The sequence below is a fragment of the Chelonia mydas genome, chromosome 2, assembly GCF_015237465.2.
Source record: "Chelonia mydas isolate rCheMyd1 chromosome 2, rCheMyd1.pri.v2, whole genome shotgun sequence".
Taxonomy (NCBI): Eukaryota; Metazoa; Chordata; order Testudines; family Cheloniidae; genus Chelonia; species Chelonia mydas.
The window spans coordinates 80,848,099-80,873,358 of NC_057850.1; the positions used below are offsets into that span (position 1 = coordinate 80,848,099).

At 41.2% G+C, this 25,260-nt stretch overlaps 2 protein-coding genes across 7 annotated transcripts in view; one reads left to right on the plus strand and one right to left on the minus strand.

The window, feature by feature from the left end:
* Window positions 1–451: 451 nt before the first annotated feature.
* LOC119565606 (serine/arginine repetitive matrix protein 3) lies at window positions 452–23,464 on the minus strand. 2 transcript variants are annotated; one of them, XM_043539784.1, is made up of 3 exons: window positions 22,679–23,464; window positions 18,100–18,195; window positions 452–2,713 (listed from the first exon to the last, which is right to left on the minus strand). In XM_043539784.1, exons 1-3 carry the CDS (start codon window positions 23,462–23,464, stop codon window positions 2,633–2,635), a joined length of 963 nt encoding a protein of 320 aa, XP_043395719.1. In that variant the 3' UTR covers window positions 452–2,632. The 2 variants fall into 2 exon arrangements, with proteins under 2 accessions (XP_043395719.1, XP_037748700.1); XM_037892772.2 differs by having other exon boundaries at window positions 452–4,191.
* Window positions 18,254–25,260, plus strand: part of ROCK1 (Rho associated coiled-coil containing protein kinase 1) — a 185,185-nt gene continuing 178,178 nt past the window's right edge. For 4 of the 5 annotated variants that reach the window (XM_037892768.2, XM_037892769.2, XM_037892770.2 and 1 more), the window contains exon 1: window positions 18,254–23,962. In XM_037892768.2, the coding sequence (XP_037748696.1) occupies window positions 23,870–23,962 (93 nt within the window). In that variant the 5' untranslated portion in view covers window positions 18,254–23,869. The remainder of the gene's footprint in view (window positions 23,963–25,260) is intronic. The other variant, XM_037892771.1, reaches the window with a different exon arrangement.

Here is a 25,260-nt window from a genome sequence, read left to right on the forward strand (position 1 = left end):
CCAGGACAATAAGCATCAGTGCCATCACAATCTGAAATGCTAAGACTATTACAACAGGATGTAAAATTGTATTAAGGAATCTTGTAGCTGTAGGAGACCATCCCAAGAATACTTCCCACCAGCTATGTTTGGTGTCACTTTTTATACACTCTATAATTTGCTCAATTTTCTTAGTGGAGTGGTGAACAGTAATCATTTTCCTGAGCTTTTTCTAGTTGTTGTAAGTCAGGATGATCCATTAATTGCTTAACTAAGCTTATATTTAATCCCACGGGTATTAGGTGAATCTTTTTATATATTTGATACTGATCCCTAATTTCCTCATTTCCAGTTTCAGGTAGCATGAATTTGAAATTGCAATCAATCATGGAGGTGATATGAAAACAAATGCTTTTGTAATAAGGGTTCTGAGTTACATCACACAAATTATTAACTTTAAACAATTTACACCAACTTCTAACACATACACATTTATTTCCAATATATACACAACTGATCCATTAAATGGATCTAAGGGTCTAACTGATAATGACTTTCCCCTTTCCTCATTTAAACATACATCATATGGCTGGATTACATCACTATTGCAATTTTATCCAATTCCATGTTCTTCCATACAAGCTTCAAGTTCCACAGTTTTGCATGTAAAGTTTTGCCTTATGCCCATAATTTGTGTTCTATACGTTGCATTATGCTGTTATTAACATTTAACCCTAGCGCTTACAATAGGAGATATCCATTCAATTTGGGCATTAGACATTATGACTATGAATGTGGTAATTTGATTTAGTTGAGGATTGTATGTGAAATTCGCCATCTTCCACAAGGAATATTAATTTTGTTCAGGCTTCGTGGCATGTTTCTGTACTATACTTCTTATTTCTAAAGGTAAGATTCCATTCATTCCATCTCTTATAATATCTTTTACCACGTCATTAGTCCAAATCTGTGATTGTATGCAAGCCAATGCCATGGATAAATTGCTTTGCAATACCTCTACTGTATGTAGTATGGCTAAATGATCAGCTTTTTGTAATTTTTCCCAGCTAGAGAGTAGGCTAGCTATTAGAAAATGACTAGTGCTTATGTCATTTAAAGATATTTTTAAAGGCTTGGACAAAGCTCCTAGGTGCTGTCCTACTGCACTTAACTTGTTAGCCAACACCTGTACATCTATACTGTTTAATACTCCAAGTTCTGTGCCTGCTCCTCCTAGCGCTGTATCTATTGAGGTTCAACATATTTAATACATTGTGGCTGTGTGGATGAAATGTTCATAGAGGCTAAATTCACTATTACCTTTTTTAAAGAATAAGCGGTGTCTATTATTGTCTTTTAGCCTCCTCCTTTATTACATAAGGACCAATGTGGATTTGTTTAGTTTGAATATCCATAGAATAGTAAAAGTATAATTGAAATTAGGGCCAGTAATTCTCCATGTTCCACTTTCACATCTTTTTGTTATAATTACACTACTGTCGCCCCAACAGACAAACAAAATTTGGCCTGTACTGTTTCCCTTACATTCAACTACCTCCTCTCATTTGTTCAAACCAGGGTACTTGCAGGCTTAATTAATTTCTAAATATAACTTTTTGGTCATACTTCACATTGAATGTTTATTCTGCTAACTCCTCCCTGTGGCTCAATGACATTAAATGAAGCATCTTTTATCCTAGCATTGTTATGAACCCATTTTAATAATATTAATTCTTTATCATCTCCTGTCCATTTGGGGGCATGCCATGCTATGAAGGCACATGAAAAGCTTCTTCCTAAAACTTGTGCACAATTGCTTCTTCCTGTGTCATTCCATATACAAACCCCTTCCCCTTTGTACCACAGCCTAGGTTTATCTTTTCCTGGGCCATCATTTATAATTCTCATACTTTGTCGTAGTCAATATGTCATTGACACATGTGCCCATGTTTCTTCCTTGTTTACCCAAATCCATTTATATTATTGTCCAATTAATATGACAGAACTTTAGATAATTTTCCCTTTATCCCATAGATTAGATGGGTTTATCCATCGGGTATGGCCCTCTTTCATATTTAATATTTTGGTTTCATGTACTAAACTCCATTTCTTCTTATTGTTGTCTGAAGACCATTCACACATCATTGTAATATTGTTTTTCTCTTCTTTTGCCTGGATGCTATTTGTTGGTATTTTAATTACAGAAGGGGTACTAGTTATTCTTTCTAGTGCTACCAAGAGACTATATGAACGTGCAAATATTTCAAACTTGTCTATTAGTGCACTTTGCCATTGTTCGGTACTTACTGCCTTTCCCTATATTGCACCTGTTCCTTCTTCAGCTGCCAATTCACGTTTTGTTGACTCTGGTGAGGGGTGGTCATGGGAACCTAAGGTTCCCTTGCCTAGAGAGGAGAATCTAATAAAACATTTATGAGCATTTTCTGTAATAAACATTTTGCCTAAGTGATTTTGTGCAATAAAATTTATAACCCTTATAGGTCCCACTACAACTTTTACTATTCTGAGTTTAGCACTTATTTCTGGAATTGTAAGAAAACACTCCACATTACTATTGGCAATAGCCGTTTGATTGGACTTGGTCCACTGAATCGTCATTTTTTATTTCTTCAAATCCAAATTCGCACTACCATTAGCAGAATCCAGTAGCCATAAACATCCAGAAGAGCCAGAATGAATAGAACTGCATCTTCCACCATCTGGCTTTTCTTGTCTGTAAGACAGGAATAACAAAAGACCCCTTTTCCTTATAAAAGTATGTATTTACTTAATTAACCATTAAATTTATGAAAAAATATACATAACATATATTCTTATACTATTTTACCTATCTATAACTATACTATTTTAAATTATTATTAAACTATTACTATTACATAAGCTAACCAACTATTTTAATACAATAATACGATGACTACCTATTTTAACAACAATGTTTTTCCTTTTAATTGGTATCCCATAATATTTTATTCCCCACATCAATCAGACAATCCAACATTCCTATAATATCCACGCCGATTATTCCATACGACTGGTGCCCCCCTGGTCCATCACTCAATTGTCGAAATCTTATATTAATTGATATTGGTCTGGTTAGGGAAATTGGGGTCTGTCCTCCTAATGTTCCCATAACCATATATATATATATGAGGCATACTGCACAAGGTCAAAGTCTGTCGCTATGTTTAAAATTGAAATGTTAGACCCCGTATCTAGGTAACAGAGCATTTCTGTCTCTGCTGGATTTACTCTTATTGGCTTAAGGTCTTCCAGATGGGTCGAAAAACAGCTGGGCTATAACCATAGGTGGCACCTCCTCATTCTCCTCTGGCTGTTTATCTATACCACTATCCTCTTCTTCTATTAAAGAATTAATAAATATGTCATAATGACATAATTATTAATTTAATATTTATTGTTCATTTGATTCCAGGAGGTCCTCAAACCACTCTCCTGCCAGGCTTCCTTTTCTTTCTTTCTCACTCTCTCCTTTCTTTTTCTGTCTTTCTCTCGTTCTCTATTAAATTTAATAATTAAACAAAAAATTCCGCACACATTTTATTTTTATTTTACACACACTTCCCCTTTTTAAAAAACTTATTCTTACATTACTCTATTGCCCATTGAATGGTTTTTTACAAGATCTATTAAGTATTGCAATGCTTTGAGAATATCTACCCCTACTATTCAAAGTCCATTTACCCCAAGTTTCATTATTCCAAAATGCACATTCTTTACTTCTTCATTTCTTATGCCAACTATGAGTGGAACATTCAGTAGAATTTTCTTCTTATTCCCTGTATTTCTGCTCTTTCTGGAGAAGTATATGGGAGAAAGTCTGTTGTATTATATATACTGTATTATTTAACACTGAATATGTAGATCCTGTGTCTAAATAATATAATTGTTGAATTTTTCCTTTGTCTATATTTATGTCTATTATTGGTCTTCCATGTTGGTCTTTCCACAATTATGTTATAACTTGGAGTGGTTGTTCCATCACCTGATTTATCAGTGTTATTGTTCTATTACTGGATTTGAGTTAATAGTTTCTATAACTGGTACATTTTCAAATAAGTCATTGAGGTCTTGTTCTGGGAATTCTGGAAATTCATACCATACTCTTTCATCCCATACTTCTTTTTGCATTCCTTCCTGTTGCATTCTTTTTTATTCCATTCTTTTCTTTTCCTATAAGAGAGATATTATTACTATTTTGATTTTCCCTTTTACCTTTTCAATTGTGACAAATAGAACCATTTTGACACTTTTCTTTTTCCTTTTTGTATATCTAATTGATATACCTTGGGACTAGCTTTATTAACTATTCTTGCTGGTCCTATCCATGTTGGACTAAGCACATGACCTTTTTCTTTAACTCATCTATACATAACCATATCACCTATTTGCCACTCTTGTGGCTGTAAGATTGGTCCAGTCTTGATCACATGCATATGACAGACAGCAGGACTATTCTGGAAACCCTATAGAGTTCTGGTGAATACATACTGCTGTCCTTGAAACATAAATGCAAATTTATAGCAAGAATGTTGATGTAAAGGTATAGCAAAGAATATATTTGCCAAATCTAGAACTGTAAACCACTGTGCTCCTTCCATAATAGAGGCTATTACTTCTGGATATTTAGCTACCACTGGAGCAGTCATTGGAGTTACTTTGTTGAGTGGTCTGAAATCAATGGTTAACCTTCAGGTTTTATCATCTGCTTTTAGAACTGACCAAATGGCTTCATTATTTATACTTTGTTGTTCTATTATGACTCCTTGCTCCAAGAGCCCTTGAATAGTTTTCATTAGACTAGGTTCTGCTTCTTTGGGATACTTATACTGCTTTTGGGGTGAGGGATCAGGTCCAGTAATTAAAACTTCTGTGTTAATTTTCCCACATTCTACTTTATTGGTGGCCCAAACCTCTTTATGCTTCTTTGCAATTTCTACTACTTCTGCTGGCCAGTTGGACCATTCTATTTCCTCAGCAGCCTTAAGGGTAGCTAACCTGTATCCTGCTTCAATAACAACTGGTTGGTCTAAGACCTTTGTTTTATTCTCATACTTTATTTACCAAATCTAATATTAATTTAAAGTTTTTCAATATATCTATACCTATTATTCCATCTCCATCCAGATTTATTAAACCAAATAGTTCCCATCCTTGTTTAGTTCCTAGTTGAAAGCAAACTGGAGGGCTGAATGGCACCTTACTCTTTGCTTCATTAAATCCTTGCAACTTTTTTTATTGTTACTGGGGGTCCAAATACATTTTTGTTTTTAGTACTAACTAAAGAAAATGTGGCACCCGTATCTATTAACATATTTTGTCCGAATGCTCCCTTATTAAATTCCACATTGGGTCTTCCCCAATCATCTGATTTAAAATGTGCCACAAAATCAGCACGATCTTTTGTTCATATTGGAAAAAATAGAGGGTGCCTGGCTTCCCTATACCTGATCTTTGGGACATGGTGGAGCAATGGGTATGCTCCTTTCATGGTTGGCTAATCTTCAAAGAAATTCTTCAATAGGTAATCCATTAATTTGCTCTCTAGATTTGTACTGTAATTATTTTCTTCAAAGCCAATTTCTTCCTAAGTCACCAACTTTTCTTTTTGGAGGGAACAAACTTTTATTTTTATTTTCTTCTCTTCTTAATTCCTCTTTATTTTGTTAGCTTTGCTGGTTTCCTTTTCCTTGTGGACCATTATTGGAAAAGGTCACCACTGATACTGTATCTTTTCTTTTAAAGGATAACATGGTTCTCTTAATATTTTCTTTTCTTTTAAAGACTGGAACGTTTCCCTTTGTATTTCACACAGTCTTTTCGCTTGTTCCTCTATTTCCTGTAATACAGTAGTTTCTGGATAGTCAGAAACCATAGCCATTCTTAATGCTGAATTAAACCCCAACAATAAAGCTCTTTTAAATTGTACTACATCATATATTATTACTCTACCTGCTGGGATAATCCCAGAGTGTTTATACAATAATTTCCTTCTGGCTACATATGGTGCTGGTCTTTCTCTTGGTTGTTGTTTTTCCCTATGGAACCACACAACCAGGTCATCATTAGGGAAGATAAATTTCAAGATTTTATCTCTATGTCCTCCACCCTGCATTTCATAGGTATGTCCCGCAAAATCTTCTGTACTTATACATTCTTTTATTAGAGTTGAGAAGTCACTCTCTGTTAACTCAGGCATTCTTGATGCCTTAGCTAACCTTCCAACTACTGTACTTCTACTTAGGAGTCCCATAGACTTTCCCAAAGCCCTAATTTTTTCTGGGATATATGATCTTTCTTCTGTTCATTCCTCTCATCCTACCTCATTACCATGTACAGTGGTTTTAATCACTGTAGTTGTAATGATTGGAGCCATAGGAGGTGGTTTTTGTAGTTCTATAAGATCCTGGGAAAGGTTCCTTGAAATAGTGATAACAAGGGGCGTACAAATCCTATTCCTTCACCACTCCCAGATTTTATCACTGCTTTTCCCCCTTTACTTACTTTTAATTCCTCCTTTACTGCACATATTTGCCTTTTACAGGCTGCATGATTTCTTTCTTTCTTTTTACCTGCATCCGAGAGTACAATTCTCTTTGCAGCTTGCCTATCTTTTGCTTTTTGTTTCCATGCTTCAATTTATTGAACCAATTTCTCCTGCTCGCTTTTTATCTCACTTAGTTCATTTTGTGAATCAATAATCTGAACCATCTGAGTTAACATAGTTGCTCGTAATGTATCTGCTTCTGCTTTTAAGCTAACTACTTTTTTCCTATGTCTTTTTTTCTTTTCTTAACTCTTGTATTTCTCTTATGAATTTATCTATTTCTAAACCCAGGGTACTGGCTACGATTTTTAGCCCTTGTAAAGCAGCTTGCTTTTTCTCCTTTTACTTGGTTTTCCTGAGAAAATTCCTTTTTTATTTGTTAGGTTGAACCCATTGTTCCCATTGCTTACACAGTTGTTGGTAAGCACTAGGCCAGGGTCCTCTTCAGGCTCCAGCAGCAAGAGGGATGTATCCATCTCCCTTGGTGGCTCCAGCCCAACTGAGCTGCAAGGCCTTTTATACTTCCTCTTCCTGTCCCGCCTCTCTACTTCCAGTGGGTGGAGCAGTGCCTTCCTCACCCCACCCAGCAGGTGATAGGTTTTGGTCCCTCCCTGTCAATCTCTGTGGGAGGCCACGCCTACTCGCTATAAGGACTAAAAATGTAGCATGCCTCTCACTAAAGTGAATAGCAGGCCATGGTCAGTGTGACATATCATAATCAAATAAAGACATGGGACAGGCCTTTAATTTCTCAAAAGCATGCTTCAAAACACTTGTTTTTCTTTCCTATTTCATAGTAACTTCCATTCAGTTCTGTTCTTTCCCATGGATGTTCTGAAATAGTTAAATAAAACCAGTATCTGTGTGCAACCTTGTTGTTAATCTATATAATAAAATTACAGGATTGTCACACTGTATCTTTCTGAAGCCTAGAATGTTTTCTGAGTCAGTGTGAAATGATGGACACAGTTACAAGCATGGCTGAATGCACTTTTTGTTTTGACTATTGCCAGGTTCAATCCCCACTAGGATTTGTGGTCTGTTACCAGTTTTTAAGTTCTCAGCCATTTTGACTTTATGAATTACACCTGTACAGTGTACAGCTACAGTAAGGCATTGATCTATGCCATGCCAAGAGTTCCAGTTCATTGTGACATCTGCGGTAACTCAACCAATCATCACCCTTACTCTTCAGCTAATTTGCATACAAAAATATCACTGGTTGTGTGAGGGAGACTGCATGGTGGATTACTTGCCTAACTGCCACACCCATGCAACAGCTTTGTTTAGCTGCTAGTTTATAATAAAAGGTAACCATTTTTTCATCATAATAAAGTCTTGCAGGCCTTAATGCAAAGTATAGCAGATATATCAAAGTCAGATATATATGTTTTGAATAACAACCACATTTGCTGTGCAAATGATGGAATATTGAACCAACTGGTCCATGAACCTCCTTGAAGTGGTGGTGGAGGCATGTCCCAGGCACATATGGTGACACCACAGAAAAGGCAATGCAGATGTTAGTACAGTTAATGCTAAGGACTTTGGTTTGATTTGGTATTTTTAGTTTAATTTCCTATACATTTCTTTACAGGTAATTAGCTTGCAAAGCTTGTAAATTCCTTTGTCTACTAGAGATTGCTTGCTCCATAAACTTCAACAGTGGGGCTTATAAATTATTTCAGCAAATATGTGTGAATTTAATTATCTGTGCATAAAAATGTAGTGTTTTCATCATTGATTGCACAGCTATAGCATAAAGTAACTTTCTATGGTATACGTATTTCAAAAGTTCACATAACTTTGATATTTTAAAATGGACATTTTAGCAAAGTACATCCTACTTATCAGGGCTGATTTTTACAACAAATTTGAAGTTCTAGGGTCTGACTCTCCACTGTTTCAACAGTTTTATGAGAGTTCCACTCAGTTACAGTCAATGGAATTATACTGGTATAATGAAGTTCAGAATCAGTTCCCTAAACTTCAGTCATTTGAGTTACCCAGTGGAAAAAATGGTCTTTTGCAACGAGAAGTGAGAAATATGGTGGGGTGGGTTTTTTTTACAGGGATAGGAGGGGAGAAGAGATTAACCTTCTCATAACTCCAAAATTGTAAAGTTAGCTAAAACTTTCAAAGGAATATTTATCTTGTAGCAGTGACAGAGTGTACAGAATTTCAGCCTAAAGGGGTTTGGAATGTTATAAGTGTGAAAAAATAGAGTAGAATGAAAGTCTCTCTCGGTTGTTCTACAACCAATGCAGTTCCACTATGATAACAGTGATGGAAGTGCTAGTGTAAAATAATTGTCAGCATTTTATCCACTGTGTCAGCTCACCCTGCTTAGAGCAGGTCTAGACAACATCAGTGCAATATCAAATTGGAGAATTTGAGAAAATCCCGAGTATAGACAAAGCCTAATAGTTCAACAGCTGCAATTTAATTAATTATTTAGAACCCACAAAAATTACTACATTAATTCATTGTTCTTTATAAATGCAATACTTGCATTGTTTGCACTATTTGTTGGTGGCAAAGATATCTGCAAGTTCTTTTTTGCAACTTTTAAATACCTCACGAATAGGTAGCTACAGGAACCATATGGATTGAAAGTGTTTTGAAATATACAGTTCTTTTGAACTAAATTAAATCTTAAGTACCTTTTTATTTTTAAAACATTTGATGGACTTGCATGCAATGCACTGTACGTGTTTTTAATTAAAACCAGTTTAAAAATGCAAAAACAAGGTACAGTACGCTATTTGAACTTCAAGATAAAAAAGAAGTGGGCAACAACTTCTACTAAACAATATTTCAAAACTTTATATTCTGAATTGCAAGAAATACAATTCTGCAATTTTCAGCCACAGAAGAGTCATGCAAAGCCACTATAGTTCATTTTACACTAGCACTCAGGTTGTGGAATTTGTAACTCTGTATTTTATAAAGTCCTCGTGTTAGTCTGAAAGTCAAAATGGCTGAGAACTTAAAAATTGGTAACCACAAATGCTAGTGATGATTGAACCGGGCAATGGTCTAAACAAAAAGTCAGATATTTTGTTGTTCAAAACTAACAAACATAAACATAGTTTTTGTGTGTGTGTTTCTCTTATGAAACTTTATTTTCTAAAACAAGATGGCTTAAACGTATTCCAGAAGGTCTAAGATATCAATGAGCCTTCCTTGCTTCCATGACATGGACAGAGGATGAAATTTGTTTGTGTGTGTTGTCTTATTTCCAACCGTAAAGAGTTCTGAATATAAATATCACACATATGACCTTTTAAACACTGTGAACATCTATGCTGCTCTGTAAATGTTTTATAATAATACAGAAAAGATTATCTCTAAAGACAGACAAAATGAAGTGAGGCAGTTCAAAGATTCCATCTCTTAAATTATGTTGTTTGAGTAACTGTGGATTTGACACTGTAGTCCTTACTAAAGCAAAACTCTATGGCTTCATTTTCAGATGTACTGAACATCCACACTCCACATAGAAATCAAGGATAATTGACTCTGAGAATAAGGTCATTGTTGACTTCAGAGGGAATTTTGTGCAGAATTAATCCTCCACGGGAAGTGTATAGGGCACTGATGGGCAGTTGGAAGGGTGCATAATCTCTGTGTGTGTGGTTGTGGTGCTGGTGGTGGGGTGTTCATGAAGTGGAAAAAACAGGAGAAAAAGTTATCAATTATTCACAGCAAACAGCTTAAGAACAAAAGATCAGGCTGAAATAACAAATGACAAATAGCTTTGTAGTGTGAATGGCAATGATCACTACAGTTTGATGCTGGATCATGGTTTCCATTTTAATTCACTTATAACTTTTTGAAATATTTGTTTTTCAGGCTGAAATTTTCCAGCCTTGTTCTCTAATCAAAAAGCGGAGGGTTTTTTAAGATTTTGAGCAAAAAAATGGGTTGGCCTTTTCTAAGCTCAAGGACAGTGGAAAAAATATACTTTTCCCATAATAATTTTTGGCAACATTTTTATTATATCTACAGCCAAAATGGCTGGGGATGGAAACCAGCATTTGGCATGGAAATAGGCCTCATCAGGGTGTGGTGCCTTTGAGAGTTCCAGTGAAATTTTGTTTTGATTTGACTTGCAAATCACATGCTGAGCTTGTGCAGTCTATTTTACACAGACTTTCTAAACTTATAAGATATACAACTAAGATACACAACAACATGCATTCATGACTGATGTTTTTGCCAAGACTGGACTGAACTATCTGGCAACCAGGAATTTGCCCAGTAAACTGGTGTCTGTCTCAGGCCTCAGAGCTTTTCCTTCTAGGCTCAGCACTGCTTACTTTGAGAGCTGCTGTGCTCTGCTGTTTGTCCAAAGAAATGTGCCCTTTGGCTACTGGCAGAAACTGCTTCAGAGTTTCCATTAGTGCATGCAGCCTGATCTAACCCCTGCCCTGCCTGCAATGACTTCTCTTCAGGGTTGGGGCCCCACCACCAACCCAGGCTGCTAAAATTGTTCCTCTGAGAAGCTCAGACCTCTCTCTGCCTATCCAGGTAAATAGGGTGGCTCCTTTGTGTGGCTTCTGGTACTCCTTTGTCCCCCACTTCCCGCCCAAAGTGAGGCTGCTGGAGTAATTCCTTTCTGAGGTTCCAGACCCCCTTTCATCCCTCCAGAGCTAGACCATCCAAGTGATTACTTTTCAGGGCTCTGACTAGGGTGACCACCCATCCCTAATTATACATTTCAAGTCCCAACCCTGGACTGAATAACTCAGGGACACACAGGCACTGGCTTCCAAGTATCCCCCAGGGGTGCTCAATCCCCACTCAGCCCCTGGCCTGGACCCTACTCCAACCCTTCCCTCAAGCCCCCACACCTTCCCACCCCAAGTCAGCCCCAGGCCCCACCCCCACTCCATTCCTTTCCCCAAGGCCCCACCCCTGCCCAGCCTCTTCCTGCCCATTTCCATCCCCTCCCCTGAGCATGCCCCATCCCTGCTCCTTCCTCTCTCTCCCAGCACCTCCTGCACACCGCAGAACGGCTGATCTGCGGAGGGTGGGAGGCCCTGGGCGGGAGGGGGAGGAGTTAATTGGCAGGGCTGCTGGCAGGCAGGAGTGGGGTCGGGGAAAGGAGGGGAGCTTGGTTGCCGGTGGGTGCTAAGCAACCGCTAATTTTTTTCCATGGGTGCTCCAGCCCTAGAGTACCCACAGAGTTGGCACCTATGCCGGGACAGCAATTGTCCCAGATTCTCTGTGGTGCTGCTCTGTGCCAGCCCGAGGCTCAGAGGTGGTGCCAATTTTTTCCTGGGGGGGCAGAGATGGGGGACCAAAAGCTAGAGCTGGGCAGTGGTAAGAGCCACCCGGGCTGCTAGGGGCAGCCCCAGACCTTCCACCTGCCCTGGGCAGGGTGCCCGGGGTGGGGCGGGGACATGGGATGGGGGCTGCTCTTAGGCACCCCAGCTGCCCACCCCATCCAGGGCAGGTAGAGAGTCCAGGACTCTCCACAGCAGCCTGGGATTCCTGGGTGGCTTTTACCACTGCCCAGCTCTGGCTTCTGGCCTGGCTGGGGCGGGGCATCAGAAGGAAGAGGAGGAGCAAGGGCAGGGCCATGGATGGGGTGGAGCTCCTGCATGTCTCCCGTTTTTGCATTTTGAAAAGGTGACCACCCTAGCTTTGACTCTTCTCCTCCACCACCAGGTAGACTGCTGCAGCATTTTCTCTGTGGGCCTTCAAGTGAAGTACTCCTCAGTTCACAAGCCTCTAAACTGGCTTCAGGCTCCTGCTGGTGACTGTGTAGATAAGTGTGACAAGTGGCTATGCAGGGTTTGGTGACTGCATGTGTACGTAGCTATATGGCTGGGAGATTAGATGCATGTGTTGGCGGGTATATGTGTGGCTGAGTGACTACAGGTACTTGAATATAGATGTCTTACTAGATGGGGTTAACGGGGTGATAATGAATGAGTGGCTATGTGAAAGAGAGGGAAGAAAAATGAATGAGTGTAGAGAATTAATACATCTGTGTGTGTGAGACAGAATGGGTAGGAAGGAGGGGACAGAATGAGAGGGTTGAAAAAAATGCAGAGCAAGCAGAGGTGTAATAAGAAAAAACAAAACAAATGTCATTAATAACAGAAATCAAAGGATAAAAATAGCAGAAAACAAAACAGGATTTGGGTGGGGGGAAATATAAATGAAAGTTAAAAGCAGTGTGCCTTCAGAAACAAGGGAGAAAATTCAGTCCATACTTTCTGATTTTATTTAATAGCTGCGGAGTCAGGGGAAAAGCCATGGAAGCTTAAGATTTCTTTGAAGTGTGGGATGCAATGGAAGAAATAGAAATGGAAGCATATAAAACATTAATATTTCATGTGGTTTTACAGAAACTTGACCCCAAGAAATAATATAACATATGAATAATATTGATATTCATCCATGTCCAGCAATAAAGTGAGACTATATATCACTATATAACTGACCTTCAAAGTAATCATGTAACTTTGGAGAACATATTCTCTGATAAAGGACAGTGTTGTTTGGGGTGTTTGCAGTTTGCAATTTGAAAGAATGATTGTTACAAGATTCAGTTATCTTAGCAACATTTTGGTTGTTCTGCTTGTGATTGTATGGTCCAGTATCTCCAGCTCAGTCAGTGTTTCTCAATCTTTGGTGTATGAGTCAGTTGTGTCCATGGAGCACTTAGCAGTGATCCATAGAGATCTGGCTGGTCACAAAGGTCTTACACTCCTCATTTCCTATTGCTAAACTGAAATAATGCACTAAATACTTTTCTCATAATATCCACATAAACAATTGTTGTTGTAGTTGCCACAGGGACTTTATATGTTCATAAATGGGAGGGGAGGAGGACTGCACAGTTGTGAATAGGGGGGATGGTGGCTTACAAGACCATCTGTATATCAAGAGACCATGCATTACCATGGCTAATCCTTCCATTAATTCAGTTTTGGAGGCAATGTTGTCTGACTATAGATTTTTTTTTGTTATAGTAAAAGTTGTTTATGCAGAAAATCCTTAATTCTTCCTCCCACACCTCTTACTCAAATGGGTGACGTAAATACTATTTTATAGTAACAATCTCCAGGTTCATATTAGTTATCTAGAACTTAGTAAAATTGGCTCCAGTATCCTGTCAAGAACCAAGGATCAAATTTTAGCCACCTATTTTCCTAATTTTAAATAATTAAAAAAAAGATGAAGCTGTATATTGCAGAGTACAAGTGCATTTTAGAACAGTGAAGACATTTCATTAGGTTTAAACAAGTCATAAATGTTATAAAATAATCCCAAGGTACAAAATATTACTCTTAAAATTTTACTCTAGTCCACGCTAGAAGCAATTATTATCTTTGTGGTTTTCAGGCCTCTTGCTTACTTTGTTTACTTGTTTAATTTAACTATAGAAAATTCAATTATTGTTAATGCTATTTGGGTTAATCCGAACAATGCACTGAGTCTTTTATCAAACATTTATAAGAAGAATAACCATAGTTACATTAGATAGGATTAAATATTAAAGGGATATAATCTTTTGTTTCAGGGCATAAACTAACCATTAACTGCTGCCTAAGTTTATGCAGAAACTTAGGCCTGGTCTGCACGTGAAAATTTTACTGGTATAACTAGTTTGCATATGGACATAGTGGTGTTTTTTTTTTCTTTACCAAAATAGTTATACTGGTACCACGCTTAGTGTGAATGCAGTTATATTGGTATAAAGGTGCCTTATACTGGTATAGTTTATTCCCCTTCTTGTAATAAACACTTTTATACCAGTATAGTTAAAACAGTACACCTTTCTAGTGTAGACCTGCCCTATGGACAGGTTATTATATAATTGTCCATTGTGGGGTTTCTTGCACCTTCCTCTGAAGTAGGAATGGCCATTCTTGGAGATGGGACACTGGACTAAACAGACCATGGATCTAATGTGGTACTGCAGTTCCTATCTTTTTATTAGTATTTTCTTTGTGTAATGTTAAAAACATAACTATTGGCACGTTCATACAGTGGGCTCCCAGTCCTGCTCCCATTGACTTCACTGGGAACAGGATTAGCTGCAAGGTGATAATTCATATTGCATATATAAAGTACATATAGGTATAAACACTTTTAAAAGGACTTCACAAAAACAGAGATATTACTAGTCAATTGTACAAATAAACACAGCTACAATATGTTTCTTACTTATTTAGGTCCTGGTCCAATGCCCATTTAAGTCAAGGGAAACACTTCCTTTGGCTCAAGCCCTTACTCAGTCTGAGTTCCCAAACACCATATAGGAACAGAAAGTATGTGTACACTTACATACTGCACCAGCAAGAGAGACTGTGTCACTAATGCATATACTTCAGGATTAGTTAAAATTTAATATAAGCTCTGATTCTGTCATTTATTTTTCTACAGAAACCAGGGTGCGGTCATGTTGTAACTGCCTTTATTTTGAAAATGTAGATTAGAGAAGTGCAGCTCTATTAAAATATCTGATGCATCAGATGTGTATGAGTTCATGTACCTAGAACCTTCTATCTTTATTAAACTTAGTAAAAAAAAAAAAAAGCAAAATGTATATGTGCAAAACAGCATTTTCAGATGTTAACTTTATTTGTAAACAAAATGTCTGCAAATATATGAAAGGCATTAGTTCTCAATGGATAAGTCCATGCCCAGGGTTTTTTTTAACCTTTAATATAATTATTAAAGTTTATCGTCTTTCTGGCCCATTTACTATTTAGGTCAGTGCTGTTCTATTCTACATAGCTTCTTTAACCTCAACACTACAGTAGTTGAAGGCCTTCCAGTAGTACATTAAGTGATGCTAACATCTCTTACGTGTAGTTTGTTTTCTTTCTCATCCTCTCCCCAGAGGGAGAATTGTATGAATAGTGGAGTGTTTTGGTAAGCTGTGTGTTTTTTGTTTTGGGTTTTTTTTTTTTTTGTTTAAATGCACATGCTGCTATGTGTCTGTTAGAGAAGGCAGGTTTGAAGAAGTGCATCTTGGACTTGGAGCAGAAGGTTGGAAGGTCTATTGGTCCTTAGTTACTGTGGAAATTCATTCTGAAATCTTCTAAGAAAACTTTGTCTTCTGGTACAGATGAGCTTTATCCTTATGGCAGAAAGTTCCACTGGGCTTGAGGAGTGGATTGGTCAACCATGGTCTTCAACCCAAAGCTTCTGGCAGTCTCGTAGATATGATGGATAGGGGATGGATCACTTGATGATTTCCTGTTCTGTTCATTTCCTCTGGAGCACCTGGCATTGGCTGCTGTTGGAATACAGGATACTGGGCTATATGGACCACTGATCTGACCCAATATGGCCGTTCTTATGTTCTTATGCTGGCTGGCCCAGGCTATGGAGCGCCTTGAAGGTAAGGACCAAGACCTTGAACTTAACTCAGTATTCTGTGGGAAGCCAGGGTAGAAAGCGAAGAACAGAGAACTGGTTTCATGTGAATTTATTACTTCTGATTTCATGATGACTAAACAGCAGCAGCTTGGAAAAGAGGTTTCCACTTTAAAAAATAAAGTCCTGTTGAAGTTTGTTAGTACCTTGCCTGGCTGCTACAACAGTGGCCTGATTTGTGCCTCAAATAGCAACACTGAAGTCAGTAGTTGCATCATTAACTTAGCCTTAGAAATGTAGACCCCAATCTCTTCTCTTTCTGTGAGTGTAAACACACAATTAAGCGATGAAGGGCCAGCCTCCAAAAAATCTAGCAGGCCAGGTAAAGCAAGGTCTTTGACTTAATCCTTCCTGTCCTTTCATGAGATGGTGGCCACAGTAGAACCCAAGTCAGGGAGGGCCCAGGCAGCATTTGCCAATTTAGTCTTTAACCTTCCTCAGCTTTGTTTCTTTTATGGTAACTCTTCATTTATCTAAAACTGTGTTATTGTTTTTGTTAGTCTGATTATTGTACAGTATGCGGGAGCAGCATCTGTATGATAAGCACTATATACAAGTAATTTATCACAGGGTACTTTATCATCTTTGTAGGGGAAGCCCAAAGGAATGTTTTTATATTTCATTGATTTTTCTATATCAGTCAAGGAAAACTACATGCAGTGGAAACTGCACTCTCCATCTTACAATTAGCACTCATATCTATATTAACTTTTATACTCTGTATCACATTAAAACCACAGTACCTAAAACATACTACAGAAAATATAGGCAAGACTAAATGAATGTAAACGCAGTGATTTCTGCTTTCCTAAGAATATTAACTTCTTTGACTAAGAGGAGGCATGGCTATTTGGTTACATAAAAAGACATCTTGTATCAGTAGAGAATATGTGCTTTCAGACACAGGAAGGGTTTGTCTCTCACATTAGCTTGCTTCATCTCTTCAGTGCTATCAGGACGCATGTATGTTGAGTAACTTCCATTTCACTCAACAAAAGTTAGCTAAATTTTAAAGTAAGTGAAGCAACAAATGCAGGAAGAGGAAATGACCAATTTTCAGTTTACATCAGATTAGGTAAAAACAATTATATTCAGTTTTATTATATCTGACTATACTTTATGGGATTTTGTCACAGGGTGGATTGGGCCCTTTAAGAGAGAATTACTCCAGCCCAACTGTGGCTCATTAACAAGTCCCTATGAAGCCTGTTAGAGAACCAGGTGTCCTCTCTAAAGAGCTAGAGGGTAACAGGAAAAGAAAGGTAGGCTGGTGTGGCTAGGGTGGGCTAGTGGGAGATGGAGGACTTTCTGATCTCAGATAAAGTCACTGTGGAAACTGAAGAGTTTATTAAAGAGGGAGAATGGATACAAAGGGGGGGGTGAGGGAGAAAAGAGTAGAAGCAGAAGATGATGATGATAACAGCAAAAAAGCAAAGCCGAGGAAGGAAATAAACCAAAACGTTATATTTGTAAGATTCCTAGCCAAAGAAATAAGATTGGGTGATGTTAACCCTGTGAAAGTAGCTGACTGGATTAAAAAAAGCATAGTGAATACTGTAAGAAACAGGAGGGTGCAGGATGGTAATCTTTTAGTTGAATGTAAAACAAAAAGTAAGCTAATAAACTGCTAAAAACTAAAATACTAAGCAAAGTTAAAATAAATTGCCAGCTACCAAAGATGACTGAAGTAAAGGGTTAATATATGGAGTGCCATTAAGACTGACTAATGATGAGATAATCAAAAGCATAGAAGAAGATAAAGTGCTAGTAAATAAGTGATTAATTAGTGAAAGAGAGGAGAGCAAGCTATCAACAGCTGTACGGATTACATTTAAGGGAGAGACTCTACCTGAGAAATTAACACTAGGGTTTCAGATATTCAGAACAAAGTCATATATCCCCCTCCCTTAAGCTGTTATGAGCACCAATATGTATGGGCATGTAGCAGCTGCTTGTAAAGGCAAAAGAGGATGCAGTCAATGTGTGGAAGAGAGATTATGAAATTTGTATAGAAGGGACAGAGGTCAAATGTAGGAACTGCAGTGATACCCAGATTCTGGCATATAGAGGGTGTCTTGAGGCAAGGCAAGCTAAAGAGATAAAAAAGACAAAAAATTTTAATAACATACCTGATGCAGAAACTGTAAGAAGACTCTCAAAGCATCAGGTGGAGAGGGAAGGAACAACCAGCACAAGAAAAGGGGAACTGCAGAAACAGTCGCATTCTATAAAGAATATGATAAACACTGTGGAATGAATAGACTATCTACTATTAATGAAAAAAGACAGGTTTATTGCATTAGTGATAGAAGTGATAAACTGTACATCACAAACTGTGAAAGAATCAGAAATTATAGCAAGGGCAGTGGAAAAATACTTGAACATTAGCAGCTTGTCAATGAACTGAATTCATGCAATTTTGAATAAAGTTAAGGGGGAAATATAATGAGCATGGGGATCTCAGTCTTTTGTTGGAATGAGCACAGTCCGATAGCACATGGTCAAGAACGAAAAGAAAATATCCTCGAAATAGTGAGAATTTGGGATGTGCAGGGCTGTGGCGGCCAGAGAAAGAGACGATTTTCCCCAGCTCCAGGGCTGTGGCTTCCGGGGAGAGACAGCCCTCCTTCTCAGCCTCAGCTCTGTGGCTGTTGTGGCAGGGGAGAGACCCACCTCCTTCCCAGCCCCAGCTCAGGGGCTGCCGCGGTGTGGGAGAGAGGGCACATCCATCGCATTAGAAAGGTAAGACTACTGATATTAAAATATGAGTTGTGGGCTTTTATCTGTAGAACAAAAAAATGTTTATTATTATGGGTTTTTTTTATATATAGCACTTTTATCCAAAGCGCTTTACAATAGTTAGCTAACAGTACAAACAACATATGGAAAGATCATTAAGTGGTCTGCCGAGACCGTCAGCAATTTTCAAGTGGTCTGCAAAAAGAAAAGTTTGAGAACCACTGGTTTAGAGTACTAACTGCTCACTGTGGTTTAAACAAATCTTTTTCCAATAAAAAGACACAAAGATGGACTATGTGCCCTCTGTAAGATGGAAAAAAAACAATTGATCACCTTTTATGGATATGTAAGGGCTTTGACAAAGAGAAGACAAAGCTTTTTGAGGAATTAAAATATCTTAAGGTAAAAAAAAAACATTATGTGATTTAGTAACAACATTGGTGAACTGGATTATTATTAAAAAGATGCTGTTACATTACCTGAAAGACATAGGGCAGAGTGAGAGGATATAAACTGTTAAGTAGTGAGGAATTATAGTTGGAATAGACTACTCAGTCAAGTCTACTTCACCACAGAAAAGAAAGATGTGGCAGAGGAGTCCCTGACTGGGAGAAGAGTCTGGGCCTAGAAATCAGAAGGTTGAACTCCAGCTAGGAAAGGCTGGAAGTGACAGCTTCATGAAAAGTAGACTGGGACAGAAGAGCTCTGGGTGTGGTAGGAGATGCCAGAGCTGAGTATGAACTTTTGTGTTGTAATGTTGGACTTTATTTTGGGACTCTGGGGATAATTTTGAACTGTTTCTGTTATTAAACCAGCCCCAGGCAAGCGTGATATTAGCCATGAGAGAGAGCATGAAGTTCTTAAGGGGCCCTGAAAACAGAAAACAAGAGGCAGGATGCTGTAGCGCCACCTGTGGCCATGGATGGGGTGCTCAGGATATGCCTGACCCTCTTGCAGACTTGATGTAATAGCTAAGGTTCCAATGCAAACATGCATGCACTTAATTCTATACGTGCAAGTAGGTCCAGTGCAAGTAGGTCCAGTGAAGTTACACGTGTACGTATAAATGTTTCTCTGCAGGGTGAGACCTAATACACTATTAAGGTTACTAATGAGTCTCCTGCATGCTATACCTCATAGCTCTATGCCAGTTTTTCAAAGTTCGGGTGGGTCGTGGCATGTAAAGCACTGGGTCGCCTTGCTCAGCACCCAGGGACCCTAGTGGCTCTGGTCAGCACTGCCGACTGGGACGTTAAAAGTGCCTACCTGTTCCGACACCCGCTGTGCCCCGGAAGCGGCCAGCAGTGGGTCCGGCTTCTAGGCAGGGGGGCCGCGGGACTCCATGTGCTGCCCTCGCCCCAAGCAGAAGCTCCACACCCCCATTGACCAGTTCCCAGACAATGGGAGCTTTGGAGGGTGGTGCCTGCGGGCAAGAGCTGCACGGAGCCACTTGCATGCCTCTGCCTAGGAACCGGACTTGCTGCTGGCCGCTTCTGAGGCGCAGCGCAGTCCATGGTGCCAGGACAGGCAGGAAGCCTGCCTCTGCACCTCGGCTGCACTGCTGACTGGCAGCTACTGGAGGTAAGTGCATGCCCCAACTCTGCGCCCCAATCCCCTGCCCCAGCCCTGAGCCCCCCCAAATCCAGAACTTCCTGCATCTCAAACCCTCATCCCTGGCCCCACCCCAGAGCCTGCACCCCCAGCCCAGATCCCTGACCTCCTCCCACCCCCTGCCTCTGAGCCCCCCACAAACCTGGAGCCTCTCCTGCACCCCTCATCCCTGGCCCCACCCCAGAGCCTGCACCCCCAGCCCAGAGCCCTGACTTCCTCCTGCACACAACCCCTTGCCCCAGCCCACAGCCCTCACCCACACTCTGAACCCCTCATTCCTGGCCCCACCCTGCAGCCCTCACCCCTGCACCCCAACCCTCTGCCCCAGTCCTGAGCCCCTCCCACACCACAAACCCCTCATCCCCATCTCTGTTGGGTCACAGGGATCAAAAATTTTCTTCAATTGGGTCCCCAGAAAAAAAGTTTGAAAACCACTGCTCTATGCCATGAGCATCTGCTTTTCAACTTACAATTTCTCTTCTTTCTGAGGTCTTTGTAGCTGAATCTGTCCCTTTCATATTTTTTTAAAATGTACACTTTAACTGCCATTTTCTTTAACTATTATGGCTATAAAGGTAATTTTAGCTGTATTTGTAACAGATTACTTGCTGCGTTGCATACAAAACCCTTGCACAAATATGCACATAGAGTACACTCTCTGGTACATGATATGTTCTCTCTGGACTGTGGTTGTTCAAACAGAATACTGCTATTTCAAAGAACAACCAACCCTGCACTCAAGGTTTTGTGGTAACAGCCAGCAGGAAATGAGTTAAATCAAATGTCAATGCAAGTATTCAGCAGTAAGTGTACTTCAACAATAACCTTATATACTTTATTCATATCATTGGAGGTACACAGTTATGGCTAAGAAAAAAAAACAAATATAATGCATTGGTTCTACACTTGATAGAGAATATCACATCATTAAACTTTTCCTTATCTAATGACTAGTAGTCTTCATAAAACAAGTTTTATATAAAACAGTTTTTATAACTGCAACAGGAGTCAAGGAGTCAACCGAATCTGCACATGGACATCTCCATTAAGATATGCAATGATTAGGGTCCTACCAAATTCATGGTCCATTTTGGTCAATTTCATGGTCATAGGATTTTAAAAATGGTAAATTTCATGATTGCAGCTATTTAAATCTGAAATTTCAAGGAATTGTAGGGGTCCTGACCAATGTTCCTTCTAATTTTTCCCATCCATGTGTGGAATAAATTTTGTTATGTGCATCAATATGGAAGTGATGTGTGGTGGGGGTAGGACTGAGGGGTTCGAAATGCGGGAGCAAGCTCAAGGCTGGGGCAGAGGGTTCGGGTGTGGGGGGTGAGGGGGTTGGGACACAGGCTGCCTGGGGGTGTGGTGGGGAGAGAGGACTTGCCCCAGCCCTCTCTCCCCGCTGCAGCTCCGGGGCTGGGGAAGAAGTGTCTGGTCCCACCACAGCCCCGTGGCTGTGTTTGTGGGAGAGGTGTCTGGCCCTGCTGGGGCTGGGGGGAGAGGCGTCTGACCCTGCCGCAGCCCTGGGGCATGGGGAGGAGAGGCATCTGGCCCCGCCGGGGCTGGGGAGTGGGACGGAGAGGCGTCTGGCCCCGCCGGGGTTGGGGAGCAGGAGGGAGAGGCATCTGCCCCGCCGCAGTCCCGGGGCTGGAGAGGGGGAGAGGCGTCTGGCCCCGCCGCAGCCCTGGGGCTGGAGGAGTTGCCACAGCCCTGCATGCCCCAAGCTTCTCCATCACCACCCCCCACCTCATCACATGCCCCTGAGTGCAGCAGTGTGCACGCCTGCATGGCCCTTGGTGGCCTCCTGCATGGCCGCGGATATGCATACCTTAGAGGCAATGTATGTCCTGCCATAGGCGCCAGGCTCCGTGGGTGAAATTTGTATCATATAGGGTAAAAGCACACAAAAGACCAGATTTCACAGCGGGAGACCGGATTTCACGGTCCATGGCATGTTTTTCACAGCTGTGAATTTGGTAGGGCCCCAGTAATGAGGCTATACCACTTGATTAATAATTAAAAGGGATGTTCCTTATTAATGTTACAAATTAATATTTGTCCATAGATATTCCACTTTGTCAAAATGAAGTAGCAACACAAGAAATACTGTACAGGTGAGGTGTCTTTCTAAACTTCCTGATGTATTATTTTTACTTTCTCAGTCTGTTCTACATGTGGCTCTTGGCTGATTGTAAACTGCAGACTAGTATGGAATGTGTCCAGGGAAGCAGACTTTGCGCTAGAGACACTCCTTCCCGGCCAAATGTCCACTCCCAGTCTACAGTGCCCTGGACATTTTGCTTTTCTGGGGCAAGACATGTCACAAGTCTCCTACTCTCTGCAGCATCTCACCTCCTGCCACCTCAACGTTCCGTTAGCGGTGATTGGCCCACGAGAGATCGCTCGCGTACCCTCCAGCGGCGAAAGCGATCGGAGGCGCGTGTGCATCCGGGTAGGGGGCGCGCTTCCACCCGTCAGTTCATTTATGCGCGGGCAGGAGATTCGCTTGCGCGTGCTCGCCGGCCGTTCAGTGGTGGGCTTGGGGATAGCGAGCTTCCTCCCCGCCCCGCTCGCTCGCGCGCTCTTCCGCAGCGCATGCGCGTTTGGTTCCGGCCCTTTCGGTCTGTTTAAACAGGAAGGCGGACATATTTGTGCGAGTGTCTTCCTCGCTCCCGGAGGCAGCCGCGGCCGGACCTTGCTCCACTTCCTTTTTGCCCTTTCCTTTCCACAGCCTCGCTTGGTCCCTTCCACGGGAGCAGCGGCTTCCTCCGACTGGTCTGTGGGGGAGGGAGATGGGCGAGGAGCCGGGGCTGGAAGTTGCGGCGAGTTGAAGCGCAGCTCCCGGCCGGGGGCTGGAGTAGGGCGGCGAGTCCCTGCGGGGCCGGTGAGGAGGGGCGCGGGGCAGCCGAGGAGGAGCCGCCGCCGCCGCCGCCGGGGGCAGGCAGCGAGGGAGGAAGATGCTGCCGTCGCTCCGCTGAAGCCGCTCGTGCCCGAGGGGTGTCGCCGCGCTCGAGGGGGGGCCTCTCCCCCGGAAGTGGGGGCCAGGGCGGCCTGCGCAGCTGGCACCCCGCTGCCCGGAGCAGCTTGGGCACAGGGCGGGGGCAGCGCCGGTCCCCGCACCCCGCCCCGGGGCTCCATGGAGGGAGTAGCTCCGAGGCGCTGAGGAGTTTCCTGTTTTCATGGTGGTTTTTGCTTCAAAAGAAATTGCTCTTCGGGAGCTGGCGCCGAGCAGCAGCAAGAGGAGGAACCGCTCCGCTGGCTCCGAGGGCGGCCGCCTGGCTGGGGGAATGCGGCTGGCGAGACCGCGGTGGAGCGAGGGAACCTGCGGGGTTGCGATCGCAGCCTAGAAACGCTTGCTTGTGTGGATAGAGGGGGGCAGCTCTTCCTACCCCACCCTCGGCTCTAAATCTTTTGGGGAGCGCGTGAGACTTTCCTTCCCCCTCGCCCCTGACTTCTCTGATCCGGAGGCTACCTAGGAAGCATCCTGGCCTGGTAGCTTACCCTGCTTTGCTCTGGAATAAGGAAAACTCTATTCTCGAAAACATGTCGACAGGCGAAAACTTTGAGGCTCGGTTTGAAAAAATCGATGTGATGTTAAAGGACCCCAAATCTGAAGTGAACTGTGACTGCTTACTGGTAAGTAGCGTGTGCGTGGAGATCCGTCTGCGCCCTGTTTCTGTGAATCTACTACCCTGTAGGACCAAACTCTACACGCCTTGCTTAGTCGCGTCACTTAACTCCTACTTACTTTTGTTTACCTGTGATGAGTGCTGTAGTGTGTGCGTGAATCTGTGAACTGTGAGAGAATCTTCAGTACCACTGAAGTATTTGCCTATTCTTCACACCTCCCCCTTACGTTTCCTATACATGTCATGTGTCTTGTGTTAGTTCTTTGCTTTCACTATTTTTATTGGGGGCAATGTTAACTTTGTTGTTCAAAGGGATGACAAGTTATTGCCACTTCTAAACTCAGACACTATCCTGCAGATAGTCACGTGTCGTGGTGTAAAATTTGTTAGTCTCTAAGGTGCCACAAGTACTCCCTTTCTTTTTGAGAAGTGTGGGTCTTATATGCAAGGTATGACCACTTTCAGTAGAGAATCTCAGTGCTATGGATACTTACTGCTCATATACATAGTGTTGTGCAACTACGAACTGTTTTTACCACCTTTACTCCAACACTGTGAAAATTAATCTTACAGATGGGGAAAATAGACATGGGGTTAAATGGCTTGCTCAAAACTTCCTAGCAAGCCTGTTGGATTGGTGAGAGGAGAACTGGGGACACTGTTTTCTGTTCCCCTACTTGATCCTGTACCCCATGCTGCTTCCTCAATTCTTTAGTGTCTTGACGCATTTCAGCATCTTAATGAGTAGCATGTGCTAAAATGAAAGATAATATCTAGTTCTTGAGATGCTTTTCTAAAATGCTAATGGCTGACATTCATATGAAACTAATGCCTGTGTACTGTTAGTTTCTGATTGCATTGTAATGTAAAGTTGAAATAGACTCAGGTATTGCTGGATGCCTTAATTTTACAGTTGTCAAAAGTAGTAACAATAAATTACATAAACTAGTAAACCAGTTATGTAAAATTTCTTCTTGCTGGGGTGAAGTGCCAAGTGAATAAAATAGATTTTTAGTTTTGCAACATTGTCATAGTGAAGGGCAAGTGAAGTAGGTTTTGTACCTGATAAACTTTTGAAAAGCTGTGTTAGGCATACACACAGTTGTTCTCGTTTTCATCATCTATTGAGCTACCTTTTCTTGCCTTGGTAAGATTCAACTTCAACTTCAAATGAAGGCAAAAATTCTTCCTTTCGTTCTACCTGGGCTATGTGGTTCCGAACAGAACGTGCACCTGTACGTAGAACGTAGGTGGTGGAATACAGTGCATTAATCATTTGTAAGATATGCAGAAATTACTACTTAA